At 41.0% G+C, this 23,397-nt stretch overlaps 1 protein-coding gene across 1 annotated transcript in view; it reads left to right on the top strand.

Annotated features, from left to right (window-relative positions):
* The window catches only part of TIAM2 (TIAM Rac1 associated GEF 2), an 88,432-nt gene that overhangs the window by 40,802 nt on the left and 24,233 nt on the right, over positions 1-23,397 (top strand). Inside the window, 1 exon segment of the mRNA XM_050972855.1 lies at positions 16,459-16,562. Coding sequence (XP_050828812.1) covers positions 16,459-16,562 — 104 coding nt within the window.

Genomic DNA, 23,397 nt, shown 5'->3' with positions numbered 1-23,397 from the left:
CCCTCCCCAGCCTGTAGCACTGCCTGGGGCTGTTGTGACCCAAGTGCAGAACCTGGCACTTGCCTTGTGTAACCTCGTACCACTGGCCTCAGCCCACTGGTCCAGAGATCCCCCTGCAGAGCCTTCCTGCCCTCCAGCAGATCAACACTCCAACCCAATTTGGTGTCACCTGCAAACTGGCTGAGGGGGCATTCCATCCCCTTGTGCAGATCATTGATAATATATTAAAGAGGACTGGCCCCAGCACTGAGCCCAGAGTAACAGCACCCACGCAGCTGGATCTAACTCCATTCACCACCCCTGTCTGGGCCCAGCCATCCAGCCAGTTTTTAACCCAGTGAAAGTGCACTTGTCCAAGCCATGGACTGGCAGTTCCTCCAGGAAAATTCTGTGGGAGGCCCCATCAAAGGGGGCTTTACTGAAAGCCAGGCTGGCTATGTCCACAGCCTTTCCCTCATCCGCTGGTTGGCTCATCTCGTCATTAAATGAGGTCAGGTTGTTCAAGCAGGACGTGGCTTTCCTAAACCTGTGTTAGCTTTCCTAAACCATGTTTTTCCTAAACCTGTCCCCTGGCTGTCCTGTTTAATACTTTATTGCTTGGGTAGAGTTGAGTGAGTCACTGTTAAGACCACAGTTTTCAAAAATAATTTCCAACATTTGCTTGTGCATATTGAGTCTGTTTTTCTGAAGCAGCACCTTTGAAAGTCAGTTAGTGCTGGAAGAGGGGACCTTTTTAAAAAACCAAGCTCAATTTGGCTGAAGGTACATAGCAGGAGTTAGAAAAACCTCAATGCTTCTGCTGTTGCTTCCCTGTTTTTAGAAATTAACCCTATCTTTCTAGAGTGCCATGAGGATTAATGAGCTAAAATTAACAAAGTGCTTAGAAAATGGAAATTTTCAGCGCTGAGTCGTACAGTAATGCCCTGCCATAACCACCATGTGAAAGCAAAACAGGACTTACTTAAAATCACTGGCTTCATATAACTTGGACAGTAATAGTTTGTGCACATTTGTTGACGGTTTTGTAACTGTTTGCAGTAACTCTGATGATGCCTTTTCCTACATATTCTGCTGTGTTGAGGATACCCAATTGTACCTCGTGGCAAACCACGGCAGCTTTTACTGTACAGAAGGGAAGTGATTGACTTTCTCCAAAGCCACTAATTCTGCCACTCCTGAAAGTTATTCCCAGGAAATTTTTGGTGGGAGTGATTCATTTTCTCCAAGAGGTTGTTATACCCTTGTAGCTGTATTTTGGACCTGCTGTGGTTATATCATTTGATCTCCCACATGGCACCACTATGTTCCTGCTGCTTAGCGAGTAATAAGCTTATCCTGGAAAAGAAATGAGATTAAATACTTTTAAAAAATGCGCTCATAAATGGGGAGCAACTAAATTTGCTCCAAGCCCAAGTGCCAAGAAACTTAAAGAAATATTTATGTAGAATTAAAAAATGAGGAAATTGGAATGAAGTTCTTACAGCTGTTGAGGAAAAAAAAAAGAAAAAAAAAAGAAAAGGTGCCTCATTTTAGGATGGCATGGATATTTGAGGAAAAAACAACAGAAAAGGCACAAGAATTGAAAGCTATATTTAGGGCAATGCTGTGTGGGTTTATGGTATATCTATGGTATGAGGCAGGAGGTAGAAGCATTAGTAGGTGTGAAAATTGGTTGCAGAATGTTAGTTGCTGTCAGAGTTGAGCAGTTTTTCTTTTTCCTCAGAAAGTGTGGTTTTGCCAAAAAAAGCTGTCGTTTTTGTTTAGCTGACACTGTTAAAATCAACCCTAACTTGTAAGTAGAACTCTGTGATTAAAAAGAAAAAAAAGAAAAAAAAAGGTGGGGATGGAAGGTTGGAAATGCTTTAACAAGTTTCCATGATGAAACACTTTCATCTCTGATGGTTAGAAAGTTAAGTGGGAAAGAAACCACTTAAAAAAAGAAAAAAGGAAAGAAGATGATTAAAAAGTAAAAAATAAATGGGCATATGGTTCCTGTGCTCTGTGTTGTACTCCTCACCTGAGGGGTGGGGTGCTTACCTTCTGTGCAGGGTCTGGGCTCCTGTCTGGCCCCTCGTTCCTGAGGTGCAGTCCCAGGAGCAGTGAAGAAGCCTTGGGTGCTGCTGACAAGGAGGAGGCTTGCTCCTCCTCCTCTTCCTCTAGCCCCATAGCACTCCTCCCACCCCTGTGCTGGCAGCAGCACTTGCTGCAGCCCCTGCAGCTGATCAAGGAGAAATCTTTCTCCCCAGCCCCCGCACGCTCAGGGAGTTGAACTGATGGGTGCAGAGTTCTGACAAGGGCCAGAGCCAGGTAAGGAGGAGGAGGAGCGGGGAGCAGGCAGGTGCCAGGGGAGAGCTGGTTGCAAGGAGAGCTACTCTCAGAGGCAGAAAGTTCTCTTTCAGTTGAGCTGCCCACAGAACACTGCTCTAGCCACTTTGGAGCAAGGGTTTTGCCCCCTGCTTTCCTTCCTCTTGCACTAATGCCTGGGCAGCAGTGTAGTCTGGGACATGGTGGCTTCAGTCACTCCTGCTGAAGCTGGTTTGTGCTGTAAAAGGCATGGCTGGAGTCAGGGAGGGAGAGTCAGGCTTCGTGCTTTTTGACAAATGGCTGGGCTGTGTGTGCTGGAGAGGAGCAATTACATTTTAGTTCCTGATCTGCTAAACATTGGGATATTTTTGCAAAGTGTCAGTGCTTCAGGAGGAGGATCAGTGGTTTGAATCCTCACATGGAAAGTGACTCTTCTGTTCACCAAGACATGTGCAGCATCTGATTTTAATCTTAGTAAGCACCCACAGAAGCAAAGCACATCAGTTGGCCACAAGTTTTATTTTTATATTACTAGATTATTTTAAAAATGACCTTAATAATAACAACTGATTTGGATTCAATTCCACGGTACTTCCTGTTTCAAATGCACTTTGCTAGGTGTTCTAGATGCCTCTGTAAAGTGTAATTACAACTCACTGCTTCTCCAGAAAACTTTGTTCCCTTCAGCTTTGTCAGATACCCCTGAGTTAAGGGAGGAAAAGGAAGGCAGAGTTTGGTTCTGCTGCCAGCTGCCTCTCTGCATGTTGCTGTGCACACCTTTCCACATAGCACCCTGTGCATCCTCTTTCAGCCCCAACCTACCCTGAATATCAGACCTGTGTGTCCTTCTTAACAGAATTATAAAGTTAGAGGATGTTGACATTAAGGTGGCCTCTAGCTCCAACAGCTGGGGGCTGTGCCTGGACCACTGGCTCAGACCACTCTGCTTTCTGCCCATAGTTATTTGTAAATGTCTTTAATGTATTGCTGAAAGCATTTTGTAAACTAAAGTAGAACTAATACTTAACTGAAAAACATTCCTAAAATGACTTCTACTTTTAGTTCTGCCCAAATCAGGTCCTGTTTGTTTGCCCAGATGCTGTTTCAACATATAAATTCTCTTTGTTGTGCTGTAGGGCATCTCCTTCCTTGTGCTTTGTGTGTGAAATCTCAAACAAATCTGCTTTTATTCTTTCACAGAAAATTCCTTTGAGCTCAGAAGAGCTGAATATTGCTTCTTAGCTTCTCAAGTCCCAAGGATACCCACAGTCCCGTTGGATAATGGGCCCTGATATCTGTTAGTTGGGCAGATCTGCACACATTGCTCCCTCTTGCCTGGTGGATCTAGGATACCAGGTGTGTGAGGGGTTTGTGTGCTGTAAGGCAACGCCAGGGAAAGCCTCTCTGTAACACAGACATGTCGTGTTCTATGCAGCATGACTGCTTATCTGCCTGAAGATGGATGACTCTGCTGGGCTTGCTTTTCCTTACTTATTACCCAACTCAGTGGGAAACCACAAAGATGCGATAGGACACGCTCAGCAGAGCAAGTGCAAGGGGCGGGCTCTGTGTTGACAGTAGCCTCGGACAGCTGTGGAGGGTTGGCTCCTGCTCCAAGCTGCTTGTGCACTGTGGACACAAGTGTCTTCATCCTGCACTCTTGTGAATCTTGGGAAAAGACTGGGTCTGACCTGTGACAATTCCTGGGGCTGTAGCAGTGTAGGGATCAATTCAGAGAAAGCATTTGTCTCTTCAGAAGCTGGATCCATTGGAGCACTTGTTGCCTACTGCCTATTTTGCAATACAAGTGTTTCCCAAGAGTGGCAATTTAATGAGCTCTTGCTGGCACTTGACAAACTGTCCTGTTGGCTTTCTGCTAGATGTGTGTGCACCAAATTAAAAAATTGCTTATGCTATAAAATGCTCTTCGTTGTGCTTTCCTACTGGAAGAGCATTCTGTTCTGCTTTGCTAAATGCTGCTATGATTTAATCCCTGTGAAGTCAGTGGGCCAAATTGTTGGGGTTTTTTTTTCCTGGTGTAAAATTCATTAAACCCTGTATAGCTGCACCTTCTGGCTCAGTGATATGTAGGCATAAATCATCATATTGCCCTTCCTACTAAATTCTGTAGAGTGACAACATGGATAGCAAGGAGGTTTATTAATTATGATAAAGTTAGAGACATCCACATATAGACTAGTGCCGTAGGCATGATTTAAAACACATCAAACAGCAGATGTTCTGTGTTTCACAGAGGTAAGGTAGGTTGAGTAATGATAAAAACTGTCTAAGCTAGCCACAAACTCTTGCTAAACTATTAAGTAAGTAACTTTTCCTCTCCTTTTTCCTTTCTGTTTTCATTACTTTTATGCCTGTAAATCTGAGATGGAGAAGAAAATGTACCACTGAGGTGGTACATATGGAACCTGGGCAGGGCTAGCTCCATTTGCTTTCCAGCTCTCTCCAGTGCAAGTGACCTCTGAGGGCAGCCAAAGCTTCCCATGTGAGCAATCCTGCAGAAGCAGCAAAAACAAGGAGAGGGAACCCCGACAGCACCCCTATAGCCTGGAAGACCTATTGGCAGCAGTGGGTTGCAACCTTTGCTGACTTAGAGAGGATGGTGGTGTTGAGGTGACAGCTTGGGCTGTGCTTGTCTTCATCCTTTGTACAGCAGGTACACATCTCCAGCTGTTGAACTGGAATTGCAGGGTGATGCATGAGCTGTGGCTAGCACTGGCCTCCAGTGAGACTGTATGGAACGAGGCATTTGTTACACACCTAGGAAACATTAGATAACAGTCTGAGAAGTGGGTGTGAAGTGTTAAACTTCAAACTGAAAAGGCTGAACAGCTGCCCAGCCGGCAGATACTTGGGCAGAGAAAGTTTAGAATGTTAAATAACCGTACAGAAACAAACCACTGAGATGCAGGGGCTAATCAGGCATTGCTGCAGAAGTGCAGGCAGCTATTTCCTATTGTGTCGCTAATTTGTATCTCCTATTGATTGTTGAATTAACTAATGAGTCAAATGACTTTGCCTCACCATGAGCTGTTAATGGACAAAGGAATCTAAAGGACTCTGCTCCAGTATCAAAATGGATGTTGCTGTAGATATTTAGAAAAAAAAAAAAAAGAAATATAAGAGAGCATAAAGTAGCCTATACAAAGTCAAACTTGTGCAAGTAGGTGGTTGATTGGAGTGAAGCCACTGTTCAGCATGTCGCCCAAAATGTCTTAAGAAAGCTGTATGATGCAAGAATATTTGCATGAACATACTGCCTTTTTCTATACTTGAAAATGTGGAATGTTAAAAGAAGAAGTGTCACTTTCCTCACTGAAGGGTGAGAACAAAGGAGAAAGACTTGCCCTGCTTGATCATTTCAGATCCTAGCCAGAAGTAGGAATTTCTCTTTGTCTAGGCAGTATCACATATGCAAATAGAAGCAGCCAGGTTGCATTGTACATTGAGAAGGATGTAAAGCACCTTCTGATGTTTCATAGTTTGCTCCCTGAAGCCAAAACATATGGATGAAAGGGGCCATGAAGGGAATCTTCTTGGCTGGTCTGTAATTGCATGTCTTGTTTGGTAACAATTACTCTAGCTAGTGACAGGCCTCTAGTAATTCTGTGTTTAAGAATCCTGTCTAGGAAGTCTGATGTTATGACAGCTGTATGCTAATTTTCTTTCCAGATTTTAACATATGGAAAGGATTCCTGAATGAGCTTCCAGCTACACCAAGGAGTCATTTGTTACAGCCTAACCTGAGAGTATACCCACTCTCAAAATAGATTACAAAATATCCAGGGCACCAAAAAGCGATAAAAGCCAAAATATCTTACAGAGATTTAATAATTTCTGAATTACTAAATTCAGTTATTCTTGTGTTTTTCTAACATTCAGTTTTCTAGAGACTGAAGTTACTAGTGCTAGTAGATTCAGGTCATGGTAATATAGCAAGAAGAATTTGAGCTAGTTGTTATCTGAAGTTAATTCGAAGACTTTCAGAAGAACTTGAAAATTTCCTAGGCAAAAAGAGGAAGGTGGTTTTCAATTGATAATAAATTTAGTGTTTCACTGTCTTTTAAACTGTTGGTTAAAGCAGCACGAGAGCTGTAAGCCACTGTACAGTTAGTAGCCACAATTACTGCCTGCAAATACATTTGGATTTACTCCAGCATTAGAGTGAACACTGTGAGTACCAGCTGTGGGGAAAAAAATGGACCGGCATTGTGTAATAGTTAAAAACTTACACAGATTCCATGACTTGAGCTAACATGAATACTCCATTGGAGATGAATAAGAATCTGCACTTGGGGTCTATGGTACCTCAGTCTCTTGCTCAAATCCATAGAGAACCTCAATGAAGATAAAAAAGTGAATCAAATTACTTTGGCTTTCAGCTTGAAGTGCTTGAGAATATGGTGGGTTTCAATGGGCATTTCTCATCTGTGGTTGCAATCTACCCACCTTCCCTTAAAAATCTGTTTCCTTAATGCAGAAGTTACCTAGAGACAGTTTTCAGCCTAGAAATCAAATGCGACCGTAAAAACGTAGGACCTTTCAGTCCACTTTTCCTGGGTGGAAATTAGATCTCCACTTGTTACTTGAGCTGGACCATTCTTGTGTCATGGTCTTTGAATGTTTCCTCAGCTGACTCATCACCAAATTTCTAACAATCTTTCTCTGGCTAAAGATTGTTTAGAGTAAAAAAACTGCTTTTATTTGAATGTCTCTGAACACCTCCTGATGTTTACCCAGTCATGATGGAAACCCTGGAGCAGAAACTCCCGTGTCCTCTTGTATCACAACTTCACTAAACTAGGTGTATCCCCAAAACTCCATCTTCTAGACCCTTCTCACTTTTACTTGCAATTTTTCCAATGCAAATGGCCATTGTGGGACAGTTAGTGAATCTTCCATGGGGTCTTCTATTGCTTTTCTTCTTCCTGACCATAGTTATTGTGTTCTTTCAAACCTAGAGAGAAATTTAAAGGGCTGTAGAGATTGTGTGGGCTCTGTCATGGATACTAACTGGTAGGTGCCCCTTCCATGCTGATCCCAGGGGATAACATGAGCCTAAGAACTGAAAAGACTTATCCTCTCATAAGAAAACATATGAGTTATTCATAGCTGAAGTAGTGAACCCAGAACCCTTCATCTCTCTGGTGAAACTTGGATGTCTTCTCTAACAGAGATTGTGAGAATGTCTTTTGAAAGCCATTCAATAAATTCCTTTGGATCAACTGTTACTTTTTGAAAGATACTTCTTGAAGTTTTTCAGAAAGGAAAAGGATACAGAAGGAATGCTTACAGACCTATTTTTCAACTTCATTACAAAAGACTAAATATACTGCTGAAAACCTGAAATATATTAGGTTGGATAAAACCAAAAGAAATAAGCACATGCATGCTACCTGCCAGGCTGAACTGTTTAACTGAAGTTATGAGTGGTGGTTTCCGAGGGAGCATTTTTAGAGCTCATTATGCTGATATTTATCTCCTCCAGGCAGTGCTGGAATGGTCCACCTACCACTCCCTGTTTTTCAGAAAGTCTGAAGGCATGAAGACCACCAAAACTTTGTTCCTTTCTGAGAGTTGGCTCAGACTTTGGTATTATTTGCACCAGGGATTTTGGAAATATTTGTTATCTTCTCTTGGAAGTTTACTTTTCTCTTGATAGTAACTTTGGCTAGAATATGATAACTGTAAGCTTATCATAATTAACTGATCAGTCTGGGGAATTTGCACAACAATGAAAAATGCAGCTTTCCATACACCTGGCTTAAATTTATTACCCAAATGTAATATCTCATTTCCAGATAACCCATGCAGGGGATTATGGAAACTCTCTGTAACAGGGAGTGGAATATCCTCCATGCTGAAGATCAGCTGAGTTGTGTTTTATCAGTGGTTTCTAGAACATTTGGGAATTACTGAATATATTGAACACATTCTTTCCTAGTGGACATTCTGGACCTCCTGCAATCCTTTACAGTTGTGGATCCTATTTTTTTTCAAGCTAAAATTCATATTACTATTCTCAGAAATAAGTTGATGCCCACTTTATTGCTGTTTTGCATAATCTGTCTGAAATCACTGGACAGTACTAGTGTTTAAAAAAGGCTGTCAGTTGCTCTGATCTGATGTCAAGATATCAGTCTTTTACAGACTAGGCCAAGCCCATCAGAACTGCTTAAGTGCCACTGTATCTGCAGCATCTAACTACTGCAGACTAAAAACTGTAGCAGAGAGGACAGGAAGTGAGAGTCCTCTTTCCCTTTCAAGTGCCAGAGAACTACTAGCAAGTTAATTATCAGTTTGTTGCAGTAGAGTTGTTAATGACCATCAAAGTTGGAGTCAGCAAGAAACTGGGCTACAACAACTGTCAGGGCTCATAGCCCACGTGCACTTATGAAATAAATGTTCTCTTAGTCATAAACATTCTTTGCCAGGATCTTTAAGCACCAGTATTAAGGAAACTTGAAGTATTTCTTGTGCTCTACTGAAGAGACAGAGGCTTCTGGCTATTTTAACCTGTGTAGCTGAATTATTTATGTATGTATGTATTTGTGTAATATTTGTGCTGTGCTGGTGATAGATAAACCCAGGATGGGAAGGAATTTCCAGACTCAGCATGTCCAATCCTCTGTTTGTTTATGGTTTTGGACAACCTTATTGATACATTTATCCTATTCCATTTTAAAATAGATTGCTTGCAATCTTTGTGCCTAGGTAAGTCTCTTCTAGAAATTTATTTGTGTGATGGTTGAAAACCAGTCTTCTAATTGCCGGCATAGACATATTCCTGGCCAGTGGAATGACTGATCAGTATCTGCTGGCCTTTGCCATTGCTTAAGGAGCTCTAGCTCACAACTACATGTTTTCAACCCCTTCTCCACACTCCCACATTTTTCTTTCATGTTTCCAACTCATGAGTCCCAGCTTATAGAACAATGGTTCTTACAGGTCCCTGAAACTGTCTTCCATGTGATTTCATTCTAGGACTGTGCCTTCATCTTCAAGGTCATCCACATCTCCTTGATGCATCTCCAGTTGTGCTCCTAATTAATGCTCTGTGGTAACTTGGATTGATTTGAGTATTTAATTGGAGTACTTACTATTGTACTTTCTTTGCTGAGACAAATAATGAAAATATCAAATAAAATTAGTCCCCAAACACACACTGAAAAAAATCTACAATCTAGCCTTTCCCAGGCCTAGGAGTTAATTCAGACAAATCCATTCTCATCTTACCTGCTAGCCAGTTCTCTCTTGTTTTAATGCCTGTCCTTTTCATTTTGGCTAATAATTTGCCAGGAATATTATAAAAGTTTCCTATTTCTTTTTTTCTTTTTAAACTAAGTTTTCAGAAGGTTATTTTTATCCTTTATTTTTGTCTTTTAAAAAATACTTAATTGGAGGTGGATGTCAGATTACCCATAATATATATATGTTATAGTCCATTTATCTTCACATTTCTGATTTTTCTTTCTTTGAATTTATTGTGAAAGCCTGAGGTTACTACATAGTTTATAGATCTGTATTTTCCAAAATTAGATTACCACAGAATTCTCATTCTTTCCTTAAGCATAGCTATTGGATGTTATTCACCAGCTGTATAGCCTCATCCTCTTTTCCCCATCATCACTTGAATAATTTAGTGGTATCTTTGCTGCTGAGTTTCAAGTTCATATGCCAGGTTTTATATGTTGAGAGCTAAAGTTTAGTCCTCTGCTCAGCTGCTTGAGTGCAGCATGGCTTGTACCCAGCTCAGACATGGCCATTTTCTGATCATTAATTGCTGTTCTGCCTTAGTCATCCCTGTTGATTACAGACGTATTTCAGCCTGGTTCAGCCAAGCCGTCTGGGACTGGTTTTACCATGGCCTTTAGACTTAGACTCTGTTTTACTGGGTGTTTGGTGATGTGGTAAGTGGATCAGGTGAAGTCAGGGATGCCAGGAAAGTCTCACAGCTGCTAACTGTTAATCAAACATCTCCACTCACCTGGGTGCAGTTCCCTCGCCTGAGTCTGACAAAACGGGACTTCATCTCTCTCATCCTCTCTCCTATAGCTGAGGATAGTTAGCAAGTTGTGCCCAGAGCTGCTGCTCCTCACAGACCTGAAAATTATGCCCTGCAGTGGGCTTAGTTTGTCTTGGAGTGAGAGACTGAGTACATTTAGTTTTTCCGTGTTGTCTTCTCATGTAGATGTAGAAGGAATTTTTATTCAATTTATCATTGTCTTTGGAGTGGCAGGTGGAAACACTCCTTCTTGCCATAGTTTGAAAAAAGAGGTGGTTATGCCACCTACACAGTGCTTGACATTTGATAACACTTGACATGCTTGTGATGGTTATTTGGCATTTTTTAAATCAGTGAGAGCAGTCTGAAATGGAACAAGTTCTGATGCATTATGAAAAGAGAACTATGAATAAAGAAACAGGATCCTCAGTTCCTACTCTCTCCTCATGATGATTGTGCCTTTGCAGTGAGCAGCTGAAATGGTAAGAACATCTATGACTTGAAAGTAATTAAGGCTTCTTTGTTAATTAAACAGAAGAAGAAAGATAAGTGACATTTGCAATTGCTGATGGCTTCTTTATGGTAAATGAATTGCCGGATGGTCGGTGTTGATGTTTTCCAGTTGATTTCCTTTGGATTCTTGGCTGGGATTGCAGCAGAGATTATTATTGTCTCACACATCTGCTAGACGATGAGTTTCCATTGTACCTCACTGCTCACAAACACATGAATAACTTCCACATTCACCACTTGTACGTGTATCACTGCATCAACATGGGAGGAAACATTCCCGTAGGCATACAGAGCTCTTGGGTATGCTGCATGTGTTTGTTTTTCAAACCAACTGTCCCATCTGTGTGCTCTGTGCTTGTTTTTAATTGAATGTTGAGCAGTGAGGAACATGACTTAAGAAGCATGTTTTCTCTCAGTTTTTAGTGGTTAGACTGTAACTTCTCTTGAATGATTGAGTCACTTACCTGCCTGCCAGCAAGACATAACATTGCAGGAGTAATGGCATTCTTTGGTGATGCTGTTGGTAACTAAAGGTGCTGAGTGTGTTCTTAGTACTTGGTGGTCCTTTGCTAGACATCAAGAAAAAAGTTTAGTATGCATTTCATGTGATGTAGTTTAAGTTTTTCACATAGAGGCACTCTTTTTCCCCTGTGCTTTTTTGGGAATCCTAGCATTTATCTGCTGTTGCTATAAATGCAAAGCATTGCATGCAATAGCATGTTGCTATAAATAGCAACAGCAATCAGTTTGCAACAAGCTGATTGTATTGGGTTTGTGTTGCAAAGTCTTGGTAGCAGGGGCCAACAGGGGTAGCTTCTATGAGAAGCTTTTAGATGCTTCCCAGTGCCAGTTGGCTCCAGTATGGACTCACCACTGGCCAAGGCTGAGCCCATCAGCAGTGGTGGTAGCTGCTCTGGGATAAGATATTTAAGAAGAGGGAAAAAAAATGTATGATCACAGCTGGAAGGAGGACTGGGAATATCTGAGAGAAACAGACACCAAGGTCAGTAAAGAAGGAAGGGAGGGCTGGGATGTGCTATGGGTGCTGTAGCAGACCTTGCAGCCCTTGGTGCAGACCATAGGTGAGGCAGCGGTTCCACTGCAGCCCACAGAGAGAGATCCACCTGCAGCCTGTGGAAAACCCACACCAGAGCAGATGGATGCAGGAAGGAGGCTGTGACCTCATGGGAAGCCCATGCTGGAGCAGGTTTGCTGGCCAGATTTGTGACTCTGTGGGGGATCCACCCTGGAGCAGTTTGTTCCAGAAGGTCTGCACCCTATGTGAGGGACCCACTCTGGAGCAGTTTGTGAAGAACTGCAGCCCATGGGATGGGGTCATGCTGGAGAAGTTCAAGGAGGACTGTCTTCCAGGGGAGGGTCTCCATGCTGGAGCAGAGGAAGAGTGTGAGGAGTCATCCCCATGAGGAGGAAAGAGCAGCAGAGCCAATGTGTGATGAACTGACCACAACCCCCCATTCCCTGATGCCCTGTGCTGCTCAGGGGAAGGAGGGAGAGAAAATAAGGAATAAAGTTAAGTCTGGGAAGAAGAGAGGGGTGAGGAGAAGGTGTTTTTAAGATTTGGGTCTATTTCTCATTACCCTACTCTGATTTGATTAGTAATAAATTAAATAAATTATTCCAAGTTGCATTGGTTTTGCCTGTGACTGGTGATTGATCTCTCCCTGTGCTTATCTCAATCCATGACCCTTTCATAACATTTCTCTCCCTGCTCAGCTGAGGAGGGGAGTGATCGAGCTGCTTTGGTGCACACTTGGTGTCCAGCTAGGGTCAACCTACCACACTGACTTGGTATTTTCTTTTCTGGAGACACTCCCGTTTGCTGGACTGGAAAAAAGTGTCTGCTTCAGAGGTTCCTGTATCCCAGCTGGAAGTGATAAACATTTCAACTCAGCAAGCATGAGTGTGTGTGTAAACAGGACAGAGGTGTACTGCAGCAGAGAAAAATTATGTTAAAAGATTTAAACCATGTTTTGTTTAACTCATTATTATCAGTCCCATTTTTCTTCCAGACAGCTTTATAACAAGTATGTCAGTAGAATAAATCAAATGTACTACTGTAATGGAGATGTAGGGGCAGATTTAGCCATGATACACTCACCATTTACTATGCTGGAAAGTATCTCAAGCAATGTTTTCAGTGAAGTATTCCATGTTTTCTTTAAGTAGAGAGAAACATAATTCTAGTAACATCAGAGTTTTGGTTTTTTAAAAACACAATGATTGAAACCAGCCTGGAAGTGCTGGTTTGACCTTGAATTTCAATGATTTTTAGGAACATGTATCTCCCTGCATACTTTTCCATCCTCATGGCCAGAAAAGAACCAGAATAATATATACTGGAACAAATTTGTGCTTGCACAATGATAGCATTTTTCTTAATCTTGTGCAAATTCTATACAGTTTTGTTGCTAGTTTTGAATGAAAGAATAGTGGTTAACTAGCCTGTAAGAGAACACTTTCACATTATCAAAGATGTTCACAAATAATAATTTGAATTCTATTGTAGAGCTAAATCCAAATTTTAATATTTAAAGAAAATATGTTTTGTACAGTTTGGCTTTGCTAGTCCCCTTGCGTTTATCACTGGAAGTAGAAAGAATTTCAGTGTTGAACTTTTTGCTGTGTTTATGTCCTTAAGCTTTGCATTTCTAATTACCCATTCTCTAATACTACCTCTTTTTTTTTTTTTTTGGTGGGGGGCGGTGGGGGGAGGCATGAGGGGGTTGAACTGTGCAGCTGATATTGCTGCTTCTGTGCTTTTTGGGAATAGTCTGTAGAAGCAGGTCCAAAGGAAGTCCCTTTCCACCGCAAAAGAAGGAAGAGGAGACAGGATATGGACGCTAAACTGATCAACAACCCATACATCCTTCCTTCCTTTCTTTCTTCCCTCCCCATGTTAGTTCTGCATACAATGTAGGATGCAGTAGGATGTCTTTTTTCACCTTGGATTCTTTCCGTGTAACTTTTTTTTTAGGTTTTGCTATTTAAAATAACATTTACTGTCGCTTCTCCATCGTCAGCAACTCATTCTGCCAACAGCAAATGCTATAAAAATGGGCAAGACTATATAGACCTATCTCTGACAGTGCTGTACACTACAAAGGAAAAACAAAATGAGGGTGAAGGCAGAAAAAGATGGGTCATCTGGAAAAAGCAATACAATATTCTATTTGCCTGCTTTGTGTGTTGTTATCCTGATTGCTTCTGTTTATGTTGTTTGCTGATTGTTTTACCTATTTTCCTCTTCCCACATTTATGCTCTCTCTTCATTGCTTGCGTAAGTTAGTTTTACTGCTTGGTGAAGGACAAATATGTTTAATGATCACTTTGTAAAATCAGGGAAATAGTGTTTTTTTTCTCTTTAGCTCACTACCTGAGATCAAACTCTAGATCCTTGATGCCATTGCAAAATATGGCATAAAGGATCTAGACTTTGATGGTCAGGGGAATACTGTTTGATGAGAAGGGCATTAAAACCCAAAGGGCAAGTAAAAAGAGCTCACCTGGGAAGCAATAGGAAATAATATCCTTAGCATCACCTTACCCTGAAGAAAATGTTGTTTTGAAGTCAATTTTAGTTTTAGGGGTTGGCTTACCGAGGAGCTGACAATGGCGGAAGTCGATAGGCATTCATGTGTACTCATATACAGAAGAGAGCCTCAAAATTACTTTAAAAATCCAGGGGGAAGGAGAAAATTATTCAGGCTTGGTTTTTTATTTTTTTATTAGGCTTTTACCTCTCTTGGAAGAAGAGAGGTAAAAGCCTAATAAAGTAAACAGACAAGACAAACCCTTTCTTAAGGTCTTAAAGACGATGGATGGCTGGAGTGGAGTTGTATAAAATGTGTTTTTTTCTGCAAAAGTGATAACTCTTGGGGTATTGCATGTTACACAGGCTCTTATGTATCAGGAGCAGCCCCTGACTCTGGGGGCAGGAGGTAAAAAAGCCTGAGGGGAGAAAAGGGATGAGACCTTGTTTTTGCAAGGATAGGGGAATGAGAAAGTGGTCAAGTATTTGACTGGCATGTGGGTGGAAAATGTCAGCCTCCATGCTAAGCTTGACCTGAGCACCGTAATAACAGATAGAAAAACCCAAGTTGACATTGTGCTGAGTTATTTGCATGTTTTTCTCTGAATTGCCTCTGGAGTCTGTCAGCCATGTGTTGTCTTACCAGGAAGGCTCCTCGTGAGTTGCAAGGTGCTTTTTAGGGCCTAAAATTCCCATTTTCCTCTCTGCTTCGGTCCATGTTGTTCAATTCTCTCTGAGAGGAACTGGTCCTGCTCTGCATTGACAGGACAATGGCAACACCCAGGCAGCTAAATTCTGTAGTCCTCCCCAATTTCTTCATTGCAAGCTGTCATGATATTACTGCAAGATGGGTGGTATTTGTTTTAATTACCATTTCAGTTGCTGGTGTTAGTGATTAAATAAGACTCTTACCTTTCACTTAAAAATAAATCTTCAGAATTTGTAGGTGTTGAGAAAGAGTTTGAAAATGTGGTAATGTGGTGTGAATTATACTCTGGAGGTTTAAAGGCTAGGAAACAAAGCAGCAAACTTTAACCTCCCCCTTTATGTTATTGCTGTTTTAGCATCTGAGTTTGCTGAAAATCCTTTTTCCTTTATATTTTCTTTTCTGTCCATTTTTTTAATTTGTTGGTTGCTTTATGATTTTCAACTACATGGATTGATAATACTGCAGATCAAAAATCACTTCTTCACTTCTAGAATTTTTAATTTAGAATTTCCATGTGATCACCTCTGCAGATTTTCAGCAGCCAGTTGAGAAATATAAAGAGAAAGAACATGTTTTTTAAGTGAATGCTCAGGATTGTTTAGCTCCTGAGTTTAAATGTAAATGTTACAGAAAGTTACAATCTGTCAGTTAGCTGAGCGGGGCAGTGCTCTGGTTTTTGCATTGTTCCAGCTACAGCGTAGATGGACTCCAAACTTGAGAAAATTGGTAAAGTATTTGCAAGAAAAAGGGATTGTGTCTGTATTATGAGTTATGGTGTTTGTTCCAGGGCAAAATTCTCTTTTCTTCTTAAATCTTTAAAGGATTGAGGACTAAGTCATGTTGAACAATGGTGTGCTCATCCAAGGAGAACTGCTGAGTGCATTTAATAATCTTCACTGGTTGTCTCAGCACAGAATGTGCTGATTATAGATAGTGCTGCCTTCAAAAGCGTGCTGTTAGCAAGAGCCTTACGTTTATTTTGGTAGATCAGATATGCACATTGCTTCAGACACTCTCCCATGTCCAGCTGCTGTTTGGAAAGCAGAGTTTCAAGGCATAGTTGCTCCTTGCTTTGACTTCTCCCATTGTTTTCTGAGGGGTGGGGAGATGATTGCCAATTTTGTACTTTTTCTGGACGTGGCACTTAGTGTCCTGGTCTAGGCTGACATGGAGGTGTTAGGTCAAAGGTTTGGACTCAGTGGTCTCAGGGTTTTTTTCCCACCTAATTGATTCTGTGATCCTCTCCTGCTGTTGTAATTGTACTAGACACTGAACGTGTTAGCCAGGTAAGAGCAAATACTTTTCCTGTTTCTGTCCTATAACCCTCTAATTTATTTATGTGTTTTTTTTCAAATGCAGACTTTAGTAACGTGCCTGACATCACTTCCAGTTTGAAAAGGAGCAGTACTGATGGCACTCTGGACCAAGTGCCACACAGGGAGAAGACTGATCCACCCTTCAGGGTAAGAAAATGCTTGACACAACAATCCTTATGAGCCAAAAGGCAATGTTGTAGTGTTAATGCTCTGTATTTTGTTGGAAAGAATTTACCATATGGCATTAGCTTGAAAAAATTTGTATGTATATTAGCTGTACTTGGTGTTTTAGTATCTTGAGGTCACCCTGACAGGTCAGCATCTACAGCACAGCTGCTGCATCTGCAGGAGCAGTGTGATGGGGGCAAATGGCAAGCAGGTGGAGACTTGTCAAATTCATTCTTCTGTGTGGCTTGAACCCAGTTCCTGCAGAGAACAGTAAAGCTGCTTCAGCTTTCTAATTGAGTCAGTTTGTTTTTGTCTTCTCTTTTTGCTGATCTTTCTAGGGTTTACTGATAATATTGCAGTGACCATAGCCATACTCCATCAGTAGTTTTAAACTGAGCTACAGGCTTGGAGAAGTGCAGTGTTTGAGAGACAGTGATTGCCACCCTCTAATTTGGAGATGCTTTATTTGTTCGCAGTTTCTATTTGGCGTGGCTGGACTAATGGTTTTCCTTCTCTCAGCAAGGACTTTGGGGGCTGAGGCAGGAATGCCCAGAATTAGTGCCCACCTTTGTGCACTGGTCTCCAAAGAGCAGCTTTTTGTCCATTTTGCTCTGAATCAGGCAAATTGCAACCTGTGTCCAATTGAAGTGCATGTTGTTTTGAACCTCCCAACAAGTGTGGGTAGTGTTTTTGAGTTGGTGGCCATGATTTTACCTGGCATTGCCATTCTGACAACAGAAATGTGTTTTAAAATTCTGTTGATGAGTTGGTTGTAACTTCAAGCAAATTTGTGATAACACTTGTGTTAGCACTCTTGCATAACAGGAATGACGTTAGAGTTTTTATGGTTCTGGAATATATTACTGCCTTGTGCTGGGTTGTATGAAAAATTGGTAGAGATCAGACAGAATGTTAAAACCCAGAAGACTGGAATAGGAAGATACATTGTGCCTTTAAGCATACTTACTAAGAGGAGCTGTTAATCTTTATTAATTACTTCATAACCTACTTCAGTCATATATAGGTGATTTTTATGCCCTTTCCCTAGAGAATAAGGAGAAGCCCAGGGATTGTGGGTCTTCAGCATCTCCTGCTGCCCAAGGGGATTCCCACAGTGATGATCTGTGTCCTGTGTAAGGGTTGCTTATGCTTCCCCAAAGTCTTTGCAATCAGACAAGAACAAACTGCATTTTCTCCCCTTAGTACACATTGTTCCTTTGAAAGGAGTACTGTGGATTTCTCTGCTCTGCTGTTTTAGGACTTCTGCCTGGCTTTAGGGGACATGGGTCTTTGTGGGAGCACAGCAGAGGTGACCCCAAGGCTTAGCATGCTTTGATGGCAGTTTTCACCAGGCCAGGCTCCCTGAGTACCTTGGGCTGCCCTGCTCACCCAAATTATGCGTGTCCCCCATGCACTGTGTGGACATAAATGCTGACCTTCTGTCCTGCTGGAGGGGAGAAGACTCTGGGGCATCAGCTTTGCTCTAGCAGAAGAACAAAGCCAATCCTGATTGCCTGTGTCAAATACACCAGGTGCCAGAAAATTAGGGAGAGTTCCGAGGATTTAAATACACAGAAAACAATTGATGTACACTAGTTGCTGCTTTTAATGCACTGAATTTGCTCCAATGTTCTAAATTACATGCTGCAATTAAAGCTCAAAAAAAGAGGGGAAAATGGACAGGTCTGCTCCCTGCCCTCCCTCCAGCCTCAGATTTGTCAGATTCAGCAGTTATTAGGGCTTTTGCATGATTTGCTGAAGTAATTGCCCATTCTGTATTGCAGTTCACTTTTTGAGCTGACATGCAGTTCTGCTAGTGTCATTTTAAAAATTATCTGAGGCTGTCCTGGTTTTGTAGGTGCAAGGGTGGAAAAACAGCCTGGCAATCAGAGGCAGTCGGACTGCAGCTGTAAACGAGTCTGTGACAGCTCTATAATTTCTGCAAATGGTTTGTAATTGATTGCTGTCTTTCTGTTGGAGGGTGCCTATTACTGTCAGAGCTTTTTGTCTGACCCTTTTGATATCCCCAATAGATGTAGAAGTGAAGAAAACCCAAACCTAACAGTTAAGTTCAGGTGGTGTGTATTGTATGTGCTTTTGCAGTTATGTATAACAGGAATTAAAATTATTTCTGTTTTTATATCTGTGATTTGGGACTGCTCACCAGATGAACAATAACTATTGCTAATAAAAGCTAGTTTGAGGAAATTGTGCAGCCTTGAAAAGTGTAGCATCTGGATATGGGGTTGTGGATTTTTTTTTTCCTGTGCCTTCTGTTTCCTGCATGTGCTGACTTGACCTCCCACGCCTGTGGACACCATTAGTGCAGTAGGCAAGTAGGCGATGCTGCAGAAGTATGGGGGAGAGGAGCTCTGTAAGCACAGCTCTGTGGAGGAGAGGCTGGTGGTGCTGAGAGGTTCTGAGCACAGCCTGGAACAACAGGCAGTTTGGGATTATTTCAGGGGAGACACAGCTAGAGATGCTCACTTCCCAGTTGACAGCAACCGTAGATGTGATTGTTTGGCTCTGAGGGAGCAGGCTTCTTTGAAGTTTGGTTGATATTTGTCCCGTAACATGTAAGTAAATAAAAAAAACAATCTTAAAGCTTTGAATTTCATGGTTGCATGTCTGATTTCTGGATTTTATGTTTCTTGTTTTGAGCATTTTCATTTGTCTGTTTTTCACTATTTTCTTGATCTCATACCATGCTAAGTTTAGGCATCATCTTAACTGAAAGTACAGTGAGGCATTTCAGAAGTGCCTTATAATCTCAAAGAAATAAGTCTTTTATTGCATGTGTACTACATTCAAACATGCCTTCATTTAGTCAGTCATTCATGGTGGTTTTTTTTTTTTTTTGTAGACTGTGAAGTAAATGCATTTAGGAGGGCAAGAGAGGCTAGTATTGTTCTGGAAATGGAAGCTGTTCCTTAAGTTATAAAATATTATTAAAAATACATAGATATCAAGATCCATCCATCCATTCCAGATGCACATTTGTTCTGACAGCTCTGTATTCTCTGGGATACCCCATTTGTACCTTAATACCTTTAACCTTATCTTCAATTTTATTTAACAGGGGTAGATATTATGCTTGTAGCACATTGTGCTGCAGTACATTTTCAAACTCTGTTAAAGTACTGTTTATGTGGCAACAGCATGTTGTCCTTGCTCTTGGTTCTGGAGTATGTAGATACTCTGTTGACAGAAGAATATGTGACCTCAGAAAATCTGTGAATTGAGCGTGCCTGTCAATGTAATTAAGTTTAGTTATGTTTAATCATTTTGAGAAGTAATTGTCTGTGCTCCTGGTGCTCATTAAATCCTGGTATGCTGGCAGTTGCCAAGAATCAAGCTCTCTTTTCATCAAAGTAGCATGAAGTCGAATGAACAAAAATTGCAACTCTTCCTTTAGCTAGTTGTGATTTATAATTGCAAACTATAATGGCTAGAAATGTTTTCTGTAGCCCACTGTTTAAGATTAGGTTTAGTAGTCTGTTACTAACTTGCTTATCTTTACTTTGTATTTTCAGTTTATTAAAAATAACCTTTTATGAAACATAGCTAGAAGGGGAAATTTTACCATTTATTTTAAGGTCTCTAGAAAGAAACCTGCTGTGATCTGACTCTTGGTTGCTCTGAATCTTTTGAGTGTCATCAGAGAGACAGATTTCTGAAACCATATTAAATCTAACAGACATAAAAAAGTAACTTCATATAAATGCATGTCTGAGAAGGGGAAGATGTATTTTCACTTTAAGTATTTTACAGATCATAAGAAAAAACCTTAGGGTATACTCTCTGCAAATATTTCACATAATTTCATTATATCCTCAGGTGTATCTTGGAGGTCTTAAGAAACTCAAGAAACCCAGTAAAAATAGCTAGTGTGATGGCTTTTAATCATTATAGAAACAGTCAATGAATACTGAATGGTTTTATGGTGGCATCTTCAAAAATTAACATTGCAGGTGCAGAAATGGAAGAATGCTGTGTGAGAAACTTTGAATGTTAACAAGAATTGGCTTTTTAAAGAATGGCCAACTGGTTTCCCTTTGTAAGGTTTTGAAATGCTTCCATATTTCTTTCAAACAATGAAGTAAAATTGGTCCTGGGAATAAGTTGAATACAGAAACTTGGGGAAATTGCCTTTGCTGTTGCCACTTGAAATAGTCAACTTTACTCTCAGCATGGGTTATTGATCATACACGAATGTGTGTATATGAGGACAAATCTATCCCCATCATCTCTTAATAAAAAAGAAATAACATCTCTTAATAAAAAAGAAATAAATTCTATGCACTGCAGAGACAAAACCCATTTTTCCCCCTTGAGAATACCATTCTTAATGCAACAAACAGAAGTTACAGTTAAAAATCCTAGAACACCTTTCCCCAGCTTGAGCTTATTTAGATTATCTCAACTAATTAATCTTTCCCTCCTGTTGATGACCATGTTCCCTTTTCCTTCATCTGATAAGGAAATGAGAATTCATGGCAAGTCTGATCAGCAGATTTCATGACACTTTTGGCAAACGCAAACCTGCAACTCCTGCAGGAGGGAGCATTTCCATCAAATGCTTTCTGCTTTTCATGGGGATGAGGTCCAGGTCAGTATGATGGCCCTACTTGAAATGCCCAGTTTTACAGATATAGTGGACAAAAAGAAGGTAGAAAAAATATGTCCTTAGGCGTTTCAGAAGTCTTGTTCTTGGAAGCTTGAGTTTCCTATGTAATCTCAAATCATCCTTGCAGTGTTTTTGAAGCTTGTGTGTTCTGTTTATTGTGATGCCAGCTGTGGCCAGTGCAGTGAGAAGTACATTTCCAGGAAGTTGGCATGTCTGGGACCACGGTGAGAAATCTGGTTTTTGGTTTCCCTGCACGCAGCGCCGCTTTCCATGTTCAAGGAGCCAACGTGCACATATGCCTGACTTGGGCAACTCTTCAGGTGTTTTTGTAACCCTTCCAATCAAAGGTATATGTGCAATTGAGCAGCTCATTTGCTCATATCTGATGGTGGCCAGGAGTTGTGAATGCAGAGAGAGACTGGGTCAGAAAGCAAACTCATCTTCCAAGTTCTACATCATGCAGCTACCTTGGGAAGCTTCCCAAAACAGTGCTTTGAACAGATGCAAAATAGATGTGTTGGGATTTCAAAAAGGAAATCACTCTGTTATCTATTAGCTGATTTCACACAGCTATTTCTCTAATGAAAATCAGTGAGTATTGTAAAGAGCTTGCTGCTTTTTGCAATTTTGGCCTCTTGTATATACAACATAGCCACCACTGGAGGGGTGGTTTTCTTAAGTTGAAGAAATTAGCATTTTGTCTTCAAAATCTCTTTGTCTTCTCTCTCAAAACCCCTCCATTAGTAGTATGAGCACAGCCGTCAACTTCTGATGCAGAATAATTCAAGGGTAAAAATCCCTAGCTACAATATACATTGAGGTCTAAGTTCATGCCAGGATGAGAGAAAATGTGATTGCTGGTCTGCCTGAATGCTCAGTTATTAAAGAAAAAAGGCATGGTTTGATTTTTGGTGAGAGGAAGGGGGCAACTGTGACAGTGGCCATGGAATGGCAGGAGAGGAAGGTAGATAGTAATCATTACTCATACTTCCAGTCCAATCCCAACAGAAAATTCATGCAATTGTTCAATGTTTGTGGAAGATTTGAATGGTATTTTTTCTTCCAGAAGAATGCAAGTGGATGCTAGTAATGATGTATTCCTATGATTTATCACCTAGAAAGCATTGTACATTGTGATCTATAGCAGATGGACTTTGGAGTAGTTCAGGGCAGTGTTATTCAAAACACACCCAACTGCTTTCTACTGCTGCTGTCAGTAAGTGTAATCCTATTTATTATATGTATTATATATCTGTGGTCATTCATTTATTTATTTTGATCCGGTGATGACACTCATCACTCTTAGAGTATGGGATCACCAGTCTGACTGCATGTATATAAGCAGTGTATGTGAAATAATTTTGTTAAGCAGATTGTAAAAGTTAAAAATCTTGGAAAGGGAATGTTAGTACTAACCAAGTAAACACCAGTTGTGGAGCTCAATTGAAAGAAAACCAAGCAGAAATGACCAGAAGCTCAACAGAGCCCTATGGCCCCTTCTTGCATGGAGGCAATTCCAGCTGAATGTCATGATGGCTTCTCATTAGCTCTGTTTTGCATTGCTGGGGCAGTTCCCACTTGCACAGCATGTCATTAATTGCAGGAGAGCTGCCTGCCTGAAGGTTTACTCAGCATCCATAGGACATGAAGGATTTTTCCTTTATTTTAATAATGAAAACTTCTTTTTAGCAGTTGATGACATCTAAAAGCCTGGGGAGTAGTCTGCAATTAACATCTTTTTTTTTTTACTTTGTAGGAGGGGGATTAACAACATGGTACTCTCAAAATCATGTATAGCCTCTGCAACCCAAGTGTCATTTTCTTCCAGATGTGACATGCACTTAGGGAATCTCAGAGCTGTCATGGGAAAATAGCATGTTTCTCAGCAGTGGTTTCCTTGATTCATTTGTGCCTGGAGGGGACTGTTCTGCATTGAAAGCATGACAAGCCTGTGGGGAGTTCTGCTAATTATTGTGCTTCCCTTGCAGATAGCCCAGCCTATGGTGACCCTGCCAGAGCTGCTGGCTCCAGCAGTGTGGACCTGCTGCTGGACCCCTGCTCTCTTCCTGTGCCTTTTGAGAAGGGTATCAGTGAAACTTTAGCCCTTCAGAAGTTCATAAGAATTTTGCAAGTTAATCTAATTAATTAGATTAATTATTCAGTGTATTAATCTATTGCTCAGAGAAG

The sequence above is a fragment of the Serinus canaria genome, chromosome 3 (assembly GCF_022539315.1).
Source record: "Serinus canaria isolate serCan28SL12 chromosome 3, serCan2020, whole genome shotgun sequence".
NCBI lineage: Eukaryota > Metazoa > Chordata > Aves > Passeriformes > Fringillidae > Serinus > Serinus canaria.
Note: the sequence above shows the minus strand (reverse complement) of the source record. Positions and strands in the feature narration are given on the sequence as shown.